General features: G+C 45.4%; 1 protein-coding gene across 3 annotated transcripts in view; it reads left to right on the forward strand.

Moving 5' to 3' along the window:
* LOC133342583 (metabotropic glutamate receptor 8-like) overlaps positions 1-12,696 on the forward strand; it is a 276,081-nt gene that overhangs the window by 79,967 nt on the left and 183,418 nt on the right. For all 3 annotated transcript variants that reach the window (XM_061551797.1, XM_061551796.1, XM_061551798.1), the window contains one exon: positions 9,616-9,756. In XM_061551797.1, coding sequence (XP_061407781.1) covers positions 9,616-9,756 — 141 coding nt within the window. The remainder of the gene's footprint in view (positions 1-9,615; positions 9,757-12,696) is intronic.

Consider the following 12,696-nt stretch of genomic DNA (forward strand, 5'->3'; position numbering starts at 1 on the left):
ACTCGCTTTAAAGAGACACGGGATTTGAACTCACAAGCTCGTGATAGTGAGTTGAGTGATGTAACTGCAATACCACCTGGCCAGCCCCTGGTCTCTATAGAAATACAAAAATTCCCCAAATTATTCAATCAGCGATGTGTCAGGAGACAAAGGAATGGTCTTGTGAAACTCCTTCAATCTGCAGAGCTTTGTGTCGGTGTACTGCCAGCAGAAATTTATACCGCAGAGCTACTTTGAAATTCACTTCAAAGGGCCTCTCGTGCCCAACATTATTTGACCTTCGTGTTCTGTGAAGCGTTTTGCTATTTGTCAGTCATTTGCTATATAATTCAGCCCTCAGAGCTGGGATATGCTTGATTGGGGAAAAACAAATGTTTAGGATTCTGAGACGGCCGGGTGGCTGAGGGGTCATGAACACTGAAGCCAGCGCTGCCGGGAGGCTACGTTCGAATCTGGGTAGCCACCGGTGATTCATCTGGATTCTCAAGTGTGTGCCTTGATGGTCTCGGCCTGGTCATCAATGATTGCACAAACAAAAACGTATAATATTATATTATCTATTTTGTTTACTCTATTTAGAAACATGAGCGTGAGTTAAAAAAAAAACATGTGATTTCCCATTCAATGAACAAATTTTGTCTCAGAACTTGGGGAAAATGGAAGCACCCTGAGTGTGGTAAGAGGTGACTTTAATGGTCGTTCTGTGATATCTACTTCTGTGTACCATTCTCTAATATGGGCTGATGCGTTCGGGATGGTCACTTATGACACACTTTTCTGGTCGCGCAATTGGAATAACACCGCGTGAAAAAAAAACATCATGAACAATGTCAAAAAATGTGAGATTAAAGCAGTATAAGGGATCGTTGATGCCACTACATCCGTGCAATAATATAATTGGTGACGAAGCTGACACCATCAGTTCACTGTGATTGAACACGTGATTTCATCACAGGCGACCATTCGGATTCAAACCCAGCGTTTCATCGGCGCTGGCTCAGTGCTCTGACACTAGCATTATGAGCCGCCTGAGTCATCCGACTGCCTCCAGGCTACGAGCTTTTGACATCTCCTATCCTGAGCTATTTTGGGGCATCTTGATAGCTTCGGGGTTATTGTGCTTTGCCACTGAGCCAATTTAGTTTGCAATGAGACCGCAGCAGGATTCCTATAGCTGCCAGTTATTTTCTGCGGGAATTTGCCGAAATATCATATCATCTTCTGTAAAGGGAAAGTTGGGTACCCTGATGATGTTTAGTAATCGATAAGTGCCATGCCCTGTTGTGCCAAAATAATGTTAGTACTTGACTCTCTGTGGAAAGATGCAAAAGTCAAATGCCACTGTGTAACCATGGCCCTGAGTCTGTGGTAGAAATTCGATGTTCCGAAGGTGGTGGCCAGATTATCCATATGTAGCGAGTCAATTCAGAGCCACTATTTAGGAGGCAACAACGTTTATTCTACAACTAGGTTGTTGGGGGGCGCCTAATGTTGGGCACGAGAGGAACTAAATGCACCTACTTCTCACGCGTGTTACACATGGGACCACAATACACCTATTCCTCTCGTATGCATGATACCTATAATCGGGTCAGAGCAGCCAGCGTGCTGTCTGACCCACGATGTCGAAGATGGAGACGTAGCACTTGGGTTCCACTTCACCTGCAGACAGCCCCGATATACGATCGGAGCTCCCCTTTAATCCTTCTCAGTGCGGCCTGGCTCCACCCTCGGCCGCGCCTACCTCTGGAATATTCCCGACGGTTCCAGGCTACACCACACCTGTTCCCTCTCTGGCTCCACCCTTAACTATGCCCCCTTCGAGGAACTCTCCAGACGTTTCTCAGCGACTCTTCCCGTGTCCCCTCGTTCACCCGTGGCCCACTTTCCTCACCCAGGCCCATCACGTGCTTAACTCGGTGCCGGGGTGACATGTCCTCACATGCCCCTCTACCGCCAGCCGCCCCCACCACACTCCCCCAGTGACCGACTCTGTGGAGATTCCCTGCGGCGCTGGTGAAGGCTGCTATCACCTACTCTGTTGGTAGGATTCATCTGCCTTCCTTCTGCGAGCACCCATGAAACATGCCCCTAGTGGCCCACTGAATGGTGCTGCACGGTGTGTTAGCCTTAGTGATTCATTTAACATCACTACATATACAAGAATAAAACCCACACTGCGCTTGTTTAAAAAAAGACTTAATAAAAATACAATGTTTAACAAATTAATTAAAGCGAAGAATATATTTTTGCTAATCCTTGTAATTCTTTATCAAAATAAGTCACGGATCACAATGATCTCTCACCTGGATAAAGGTCACTGAATTTATATCGAGAGCTATTTTAAACTTAGAATACATTCAGGTTGAAAAATAAACAAAGAAAAGCCCAAGCAATCCATCCATAAAATGAGACGCAAGCAATGCTGTGTATATACTAGAACAACAACAACAACATGAAATACGCATTGTGTGCACAGAATGCAAAAACAGCATGCAGATTCACAAATCAAAGTCACGGCTGGTGTCGAGCATCTTGAGACTAATGGATCATTGGCCTCTTAGCAGAGACACGTGCAGCGGCCGCTCACTATTCAAGAACGTCCTCTGCCGCGTGTGAGATCGCGGGTGACCAATGGGGTCCGTGTTGGCAGCTGGGCAGCCTCAGAAAGGCAAGGTCAGGGCGAGTGGTTTATTTCATCGCCCTGCTTTTGTCCGGGACACGAGGTGACAGGGTTATGGTTTCTGGGGGGGTGTTCTGATCGGACTGCAAAGTATGATCACAGCCTCCATCAACCCCGCTGGTTTCACATTGTATAACAATGCCCGCTTTTCCGTGACGGCTTGTCAGCGCGCCGCACAAACACCAATAACCCCCAAGGACAGGAACGAGAGGTTAGAAAACTGCACCAAAGCGCCCCGTGCCGAAACTGTTATGCTGATCCAATGGGGATTGCAGCAGCGGGATATTTGTGCAAGTTGTATTCATCGCGTTGCCATGTATGTATTATGTATTTGCGTGCGCGTGCCGGAATGTGTTCCTGTATTTAGTCGCGTAGCGGCTTGCGCGCTGCGGTGACAACCTGGCGAACCGAGTTCGATATCCCGTTCACGGCCAACACCGGTGACGATTATCTCAACCGGTCCTGGGCCTCCCCGTGGTCGACTCAGCTTCAAATGAGTACCTGGTGCGATGTGCAAACATTGTCACGAGGGAGACAAATGCGGCCGCGCGTGGTGTTGGCCACCCACCCCCTCGTATGCCGTGCCGGCCTTCATGGGTGCTCGCTAACAGTACTTGCCCCAAAAGTCTGTTAAGGTTATTCGGGGGATTTGTGTCTTTGTCCTGAATTTAGTAGCGTGGCGGCTAGTGCGCTACGATTATAATTGTTATCTCTGCCGGTCATAGGCTTCCCCTAAGTCGACTCAGCCTCAAATCAGTTTAAAAGTAATGTTGTCCACCCTCTCTTGTGCCGTACAACCCTTCAAAGGTGCTTGCTAACACCACTTGCCCCGAGAGTTTGTTAAAGGCTATATGGGTGATCTCTTTCTTTGTATCTAAATATTACATGAGTTGCAACACTGACCTGCCATTGTGTTGATATCATATAGAAATAATGTGCCGCACTGTGACACATGGCGCATCACAGATGTCAACAATTTAAGCCCCCAAAAGAAAATTTCCAACTTGGAGGCACTTTGCACTGTGTGAGCCCAGCCGATTTGACTCATGCCATTGTTATCACGTGGTACATTTGTGCCAATTACGGCAAATCACGTGGCGCTTTGAAGTGTATATCTTCATATGAGCCATTCCTGGACTTTCTCCACCCCCACCAATCCACACTGACCAGTCCGGTCAAATATGATTTAACAACCAACCCTCAATTGACACGGTATTGGGGGATTGACAAGGGATTGTAAACTATTACTATTATCTGAAACCAATTATTATTTATAGTATCGGGTAAGAACCTACTTAGGGGCCGTCCATAAATGACGTCACGCACCTAGGGGGGGCGGGGGGGGTCAGACATTTGTGACGATGTGTGACGAGGGGGGGGGGGGGGTTTGAGAAATGTGACGTCACATCAAAATGCGCAACTTTAAATAAATATAGAAAACACGTTCTACTTAACTAAATTGACTTTTTAATACATGTTTTCTCCTACAACATCAGAGTGCAGCGCCATATTAAACACGCACTACAATGACAATAGTTTAAAGCGATTTGAAGCATGCTTTCCTTTTTTTGGGGGGGGGGGGGGCAGAGCTTTGTGACGTCATATTTGAGGGGGGTCTGACTTTTTGTGACGCCGTGTGATGAAGGGGGGGGGGTCAAAATCGTCAAAAATCGCGTGACGTCATTTATGGACGGCCCCTTACGTTGTTTATACACTTTTCTTTCCTCAAAAGGATGTGTATATTGACCGTTCAAGAACAGCAAATTGAAGAGAGAGAAAAAAAGACCGTCCCTGCAAAAATGATAAACTACACAAAAACAAACCGAAAAGTTTACGTGGTTCCACATCCCAGGGGTATGCCCTTTGCATGCCTGAGTTCCTGGGCGGTTTACAATTGGCGTTCCTTAACGCAGTGCGATTGGTTTGTGCGAGCACTCGCTTCAGTAAGTGGAGCTTCCGCTGAGAAAATGCCAGGGAGCTTTTTATTGACTGACATTTGTGGCTTCGCGGTTCACCGCTTTGCGTGTGCCCTTGCAGCTGGACTTGCCGTTCGTTCCTTCACAAAAGAAACAGCGGGTGCAGCTGCAGGAGAGCATTCTTCCCTGAATCTATAACGCGTTGTTTTGCCCAGTTGGTTTTGTATAATAATACTAATGACAATGATGCAGCAGCGCTAAAGTGTTATTCAATTGGTGTGGTATCCTAAGGACCCTGATTTTCAGAAGAACGGTGGCTTGTATTTGCTGGTGGTCACTCATCTTGTGAAAGTATCATTCAGCAAAGAAAGTTTTTCTTGCGATTTCTGTAATACTTGTAATACAGAACAGATGGATTGGTACTTTCATCCTGTGTTCATGCTACCTTTTACGCTTAAGCAAAAAAAAGTCAATATGATTTCCATCTCAAAGAGCACTGAGGCAGCACTTAACTCCTGTTTACAGCCCTGAGTCGTTGATGAAAGTTCCATATTCCTATGGTAAGGGCGAATCTCTCCGTAGAGTAGCCACTCAGAGCTTCCCTGCAAAGTGGTGCCCATTTTATTAATTAATCCCAGAGGGATGATGGGCCGAGATAAGCCCTCAACCAGGATTCGAACTCATATCCTACTGCTTAAGAGCCACTTGCTCTACCACTGTGCCACCTGGCAGGCTTCATGTTTCGATTTAAAGCTTTCGTGACTGCAGGGATTCATATTCTTGGTTCTTTCTGTAAAGTCACGTAGAAGGGAAATAGTAAAATAAAATAAATTAAACAAAATAAAATAAAATTCTCACGACAGCTCTGTTCTTCACCTGAGGACGGCTGCTTGCGTTGTGGCCAAACCGTCGTGAGAATTTTATTTTATTATGTTTATTTTTGTATTTTTTTATTTCCCTTCTACGTGACCGAAAGAATCAAGAATAGGCTTCATGTTCTCTGCAGTCCAGGCATCGCTGCTTATGGGCAACCTAACAGATGCTTTTCACTAGCCATCGAACAATTTATGGTCACTGCATAACATGCTTTCAGGTGCGCTACTGCGGTCATCTGATATCAGGAAGCTACTGGAGCTACGCACTTAAACTCGACTGAAAACTAATTTCTTTACAACTGCTTTTTGCGTCTAGTGTGTTGTCTTTTTCCCCCACACCAACGATTAGCACGGTTGGCTACGTACGGGTGATGATAGAAGTTCAACCTAAGTACCTATAGTACGGTGTTTCTTTAGCGGTGGCTTACATGGACATTGGCGTTAAGAGTTGCTCTGCTAAATTAAGCAGTGAGGCACACTTCTTTTCGCGAATATAAACCGATAATTCAATCAGCCATGGTCAGCTGTAGTGCTGGCAACCCTGCCATCCATGCCAGCCAACAACATTCGTGCGTTATGTTTTACCCTTATTCATTTGCCCACTCGTACCTGGCCTGCGTTTCGATGAAGGAGACTTGATTGATGTGAAACCTTGCGCTTGTGTTTGGGGTCATGAAGACCAATGTTAAGAACCGCTGTTGCGTGACGGCGCAGTTGTTCTTATTAAAGTACCTTCCCCTTGATTACGTTCATGTTGTTTCTGGAAGTCCGCCGGCAAACCAACATTGCTTTACGTTGTGCAGCTGCGTGGCGGACGCAAACGAAACAGGAGTAGAACATCCACGCTTCGGCAACCTCTATTGGCACCACTTGGCAGGTGGGGGGGTAGCTTCATAACCTGTGTCAGACCTCATTTTGTAACATTGCACGGCTCTAGCAATGCCACTGGTGCCAGGGTGGGTGTGCTGCAATGCGACGGATCTGGATGTTGGTAATGTTTCAGTCCCCAGACAATGCGCACACCTGCCCCTCCATGTTTCCTGACCCCCCCCAACCCCACGCCCCCCGTCATTGAATCCGTTGCTTTCCCCAAGGTTATGTTCTGCTACGTGTGTAAGATCACTTTCCTCCAGCAGTGCTAATGCTCACAGGTCCGGAAAATTGACTTTCCCCATACCTCATATTGTCATTATTATTATTATACACGCACACACACACACTTGTAATAGCACATCATGTTTAATCGCATTGGTTGATCGCTGGTATCGTGGAATGATGAGTGGCGTTTCTGTCCACCGAAGTTATGCATTGGTAATTGGGTGTTTTTTTAACGTCAACCACTCTACACCAATTAACGTAACACTGACAAGAGGCACTAGATAACGAATTGGTGGCTATGCACATGATTATTTTTAAAACGTTTCCTGTATTTAGTTCAATAATTAGGACATTCTATGGTAGTTATCAAGTATGTGTATGTTATATTTGCCCATTAGTATCTGTGCAGTATCTGTATGCATGTGCAAACATTATGATCAGTACCAACAATATGCAACGCATAAGTGGGTCGGTGTGGTTGGTGCTGGCTCCTACCAGTCATCTGTGTGCCATTCCAGCAATATCACGACTTGTGCTGCATAACAACCCTAACGTGACCAGTCCTCTGCGTGTCATGCCAGCAATATCACTAAATGTCCTCCCTAACAACCCTAACAGCCCTCTGTGTGCCATGCCAGCAATATCACGATTCGTGCTCCCTAACAACTGGAACCCTAATAAATTAGGCACGTATCCTTAGCTCACAATCCTTGGAAAGTGAACAGAATAAGTACAACGTTGTAGGGAGTCGTAAAAATATGGATGTTACCACCATTGGCTGTGGGCCTTAAGAGAGATGAGCAGCTCTCAATACTAATTTTAAACGTGGAGACACTTCGATTTATTTTTTTAAAAATTCAACTTAAAAAATAAAACTTGTATCCAAAATCACGTTCAATGAGCTATGCCATCTTTTGAAATGTCATTGTACGAACGCTTTGCATTTTTAGATGATAATTATTTTTACGTGTGTGGATTTTTTTTCTAGAATAAATACAGACAATTATTGAAATAATGCATCAATAACGGAAATTTAGCAAAGGCAAAAATTTTCGATTTCAACATAGTTATTCCAAGATTGCCTGTCGGACATTGTACCAGATAATTATTTCCAGAGCATTCAGGGAGAGACACTGGTGGTAACACATCATTTTTCACGGCAGAAAACGCCACCTGTTTCCTGCAAGAAAAATCATTCCAAGGGGACATATTCATCACACCATTAACTTTCATTGTAACAGGTGTCACAGTGGTGGGCTGCGGCTGGATAAGTAACAGATGAACCCTCATGCCTGGCAATGCCATATGCCACTCTGCACAATTAATGCACAGACCTAGTCTGGAACATGTCGCCCATGGCTTAAGTGTGTTAAGTGCTGTGCATGCTAAATACCGTCGATTGGTGGCAATGAGAGTCGTGGTCGTGGACATCATCAGTCGCTTGCTCCTGACTGGAGTGCAACGCTCCCCACGAGGTGCCACCAGGTGACCCCTGCCTCGAGCACGCTGCCGTGCTGAGCCACGGTGGCGAGATGTTAACTACTTCGCCTTGTTTACTGGCGGTCGTGGGTTCGATCTTGACTCTAACACCTGTATATTTGGAGTTTGCATGTTTTCCCTGTGGTCGTATGGAACATTGCGAGGGCTCCTGATTATCTTTGCAAGTATCTTCATGAGGAAAAAAGGTGACCAGCAGATAACTTCCAATCACAATACATATATTGTATTTGTACAAATAAATATGAAGTAAACAACACTGCAATAAGAAAACATAAATACGGTAATAAAAAAGCAGAATGGTTAAGAAAATAATTGCTCGTTAAACACATACTGCTGGGTTGCCAGATGTAATTGGCAAGAGTGCTCCACATCTCGCCGTGTTGGCGAGATGTTAACGACCTTGTCAGGTATGAAGGAGGTCGTGGGTTTGATCCTAACTCTGACGCCTGCTGCTGTATATTTGGAGTTTGCCTGTCTCTCTCCCCGTGGTCGCATGGATTTTTCTCTGGGTCCTCTGGCTTTTCCCTCTACATTTAAAACCAACACGCGTTCAGAGTATTTGTCCGCTAGTATACATTTCCACACGATAAGCCACTTCGTTGAGCTGTCATTTGTGACCAGGTCGTTTCTGAAAAATGTCTATGTGCAGCTCAGTGGGCCTTACCCAGTAAAAATAAATGAATAATAGAATGCGGCGTTTGACGGCAGCGTCAACGGTTTCCATGCGTGTCCACGTCAACCTCGCGGTCTTCCCCGAGGTCGGCTCCAGTCCCCCGGTAGTGCTGCCACCGACGCCATTAACGGTGTTGGCACAGGGCTCTGGTGGCGATCGGTCGAGGAGGCGTCCACCCGGGCATATAAATAGGCGAAGTCACCTGACCACTGACCTCCGACCACTTCGTTCACCGCCGGAGTTGCTGTTCCGACGGCGGACCTCGGGTGCTGTTGGTGAATTTGCTCGCTGAAGCGGATGCAGAGTAACCATCGCAGACGTCACCGGTCAAATGCATCCATTTTCGCGGTCGGGGTGCATGGCTGTGATTGAGAAACTTGTGGGGTGAGGATGGTGGATGGAGATGCAGTTGTTTGTGCGGCCGTTTTCCACACATTCTGGATTACAATCACACGAAAAATAATCGATGTATTGGCCAAAAAAAAACTGAACAAGACTCTAGTATTATTCGACATAATATACCCTGTGGAGTCAAATTCATGATTCGTATCAGTATCATCATCGCCCATGGTTAATCCAATGCTGGATGGAGGCCTCCTCAAAACGATGATCTCCCAATGCAATATATTTAGATTTTTTGTTACATGATTACTCACAAGTATTTAACACGGCAATAAATATCTGGAACTCGTGCTGTGTAATGCAACTTTTTCTTTTAATTAACAGATTGCAGAAAAGTTAGCGATTAGAACTTGGTATGTGGGTGGTAATTTTAGTTTTTGTTATAATATTCCAGCAAAAAAAGTGTTGTTCCTAAATACTGTAATATCTAAAATTGTCTGTGGTTGTACATCTGTTCTCGCCTGACAGGGTTTGATACATACTTCCGCAGTCGCAAGCTGGAAAACAACCGTAGGAATGTGTGGTTCGCGGAATTCTGGGAGGAGAACTTCCAGTGCAAACTTGGGAAGCTGAACACCAAACAAGAACTCAGCAGCAGAAAGTGCACAGGTGAGGGTGGCGTACTGTGAGATGGTAATTACTCTTTAGTACGCTTCACAGATCGTCGCATTGCTGTTGAAATTTGGGGACTTGGGAAAGATGGCGTTGTGGCTCACCCTTTGTAACTTCCGTTCAGGTGCAATAACGACTTGACACTTTATTGAAGATGCGTTCACTTGACATCAGGCGGAGATCCCCACTGCAACAGCCCCGAGTCTCGCACGCATCTCACTTTTATATACCAACACGAGACCACGCCCCCCTTCTCGATCATTCTCGCTGACTCTGGACGCTCGCTCCACCGGCAGACTCCACCGTCCTCTTGCCTCACCTGACCACGCTCCCTTCTCGATCATTCCCGTAGCCACCAGTCCCTTCGCACTCACAACTGATGCCCCTGTCATTACCTCCCGTGGCCACTAGTGCACTCGCACTGCAGGCTGACTCCCCTGTCATTACCTCCCTTGGCCATTAGTCCCCTCACACAGCATGCAGGCTCTATTGTCATTGCACAGGTATAAATGTCTGTCTCGCTGTTGTTGTTCACTGTTAAGCATTTCACTGCAAGGGCTATCAATGAATGTCTGCAGAGTTGGGTGTTTTCGTGAACACGGGTTTTTAGAGTGGATCATGAGCAGGGTAAATTCATGTTTTCTCTGAAGGCAAGGGGTTCTTGAGTTTCAATCTCCGTACATGGCCCAAGTATTTAAATATGTATTTAATGTTAATTGGCTTGAGCTTGGTTATGATGAATTTTGAATCCTCCTGTTCATCCATTTAACAAAAAAGTGCCAAAGTTGTTAAACATACGTTAAGATCCCAAATGTCTCGCTAACTTTTCTTAGCAGTGTTGAAATACCTTTGAAGCTGGGACAACCTTTCTTTTCTCGCCTTTGCTAATTTTTTTTTGTCATTCCCTGGTAACATTGCACGTCGTTAAGCTTTGTGTAATCCTATCACAGGAACGGAAAGTACTGGCCTGGGCGCTTGACTCTTGGCTTCTCTGTGAGTGCAGTGCGTGCTGGAATATCACAGTGTAGTTCAAGTCTTACAAAAGTCAGGATGAGCTCCATGCCGCACGGAAACACTTTTTCATTCCGTCTTATCTGGGTCGGCCGTGTTGTGTAACGGTGCGCTGATTTCCTCTGGGCACTTCTTTCTGCAGCGGCAAGTCTGCGTGGGTTGTGGGTCCAGAGATTGTGAAGCAAAATACGAAGGCGCATAATGATGGGTGGTTTGGTGGCAGCTGAGCAGGGAAAGAAGAAAAACAAGCTTTCTTTGAAGACATCTTTTTTTCTTTTAAAACCAGGGAGCCGTGGTTACTGTCAACTTGAATTGGAAGCTCACCATATTCCCCCCGTCCCTGACAATGGGGACAAAGGGCATTGCAATGGGCCTCAGGGTCAGTAACTTGGATGCATAAATGGAGCGTTGACCAGCTTTGTAATGCAATATAGACCTATATCAAGCTGGGTGGGTGCTGTGCTTAAATCGCTTGGCTCACAATCATATCCCAGTTGGTGGCCGACTCAGCTGATTACCTCTCCACGGTGTATAAAATGGGTACCGGTCTGTAATAATTTCAACGGTGGTAGTCCTAAAAAAGAAAATAAACTGTTGATAATGCTCTATGACTACAGTTTAAAACATTAGGTCTGTCTGTATCGAGGGCACAATAACTCTTTGAAAGATGAACCAATGTGGACACAACGTGAGTATGTGGCTGTGTTGTGGCCACATTGAACAAAACTTCTCCTGCATTCTCCATGGCAGAGTCACTATCCGATCCCCATTGCAGAGCTTCTATATGAGCCCCAATGCTTCACTGCGGCTTACGGACAAACTGCTCCGTGTGCACATGGTGTGAGCGCTACCACTGTTATCGAGAATCACGTGATTCCAAGGGCAAGCGCTTTGTTGAAAAATTCTGCGGAAACAATGCATATGGCATTGTTATTGTTATTTGAATTTTTTTTTCTTCACAATGATGGTTCAGGGCTGCCAAAAGAGATGAGCAAGGCTCATGTTCTCTGGAACAATGCAGCACTCTTCCCTAAACACATTCTCAACCGTCTTTAATCTTACTGGCATAGTTCAGCTCTCCCCCATATTTCCTGCCACAAACTTCTGAAGTTAATAGCAATCTTTGTTGATACCTCTGGCACAGGTTGAAGGACTGTCTGATACGGCCGTGAAGCGGCAATGAAACCGGTCAAAAGAGAGACCCAGGGCAGTGTGCCAACCGTCCTAACATATCACCCATCCAGCCTGGCTAGAAAAACAATAATCACGAATAAATTTCACAACCTAAGGAGTGATACAAATTATACTGCCAACATGTTTCAAGGAACCACCTCTTTGTGAACTCCACAGAAACACAAACTTCGGGGATCTGCCGGTAAGCACACGGCTATATGTGAAGCACCAGGAAGGCCACTTACATAGGCACCTCCCCATGCCAAGGGATGAGATTCATATCGGGTATCCTCACATCAATTGATGCATGGAGCAAAACACCCAGAATATAATTTGTGACGCACGTATGTACAGCATGTATGTATGTGGAAGTTTCGATTTAAAGCTTTTGTGACTGCAGGGATTCATCTTCTTGGTTCTTTCGGTAAAGTCACGTAGAAGGGAAGTAATAAAATAATAAAAATAAAACATAATAAAATAATTCTCACGACGTTTCGGCCACAACGCAAGCAGCCGTCCTCACCTGAGGATGTGCTTCTTACCTGAGGACGGCTGCTTGCGTTGTGGCCGAAACGTCGTGAGAATTATTTTAGTATGTTTTATTTGTATTATTTTATTACTTCCCTTCTACGTGACTTTACTGAAAGAACCAAGAAGATATGTGGAACTTATTTCACACCGTACGTACCCAATCGTGCTACTTGGAGGTGTGGCGGAAGCAGGGTTAAAGAAATTAGTTTTCAATCTAGATTT

The sequence above is a fragment of the Lethenteron reissneri genome, chromosome 15 (genome assembly GCF_015708825.2).
Source record: "Lethenteron reissneri isolate LAM-NWPU_2019-01 chromosome 15, ASM1570882v1, whole genome shotgun sequence".
NCBI classification, from domain to species: Eukaryota; Metazoa; Chordata; class Hyperoartia; order Petromyzontiformes; family Petromyzontidae; genus Lethenteron; species Lethenteron reissneri.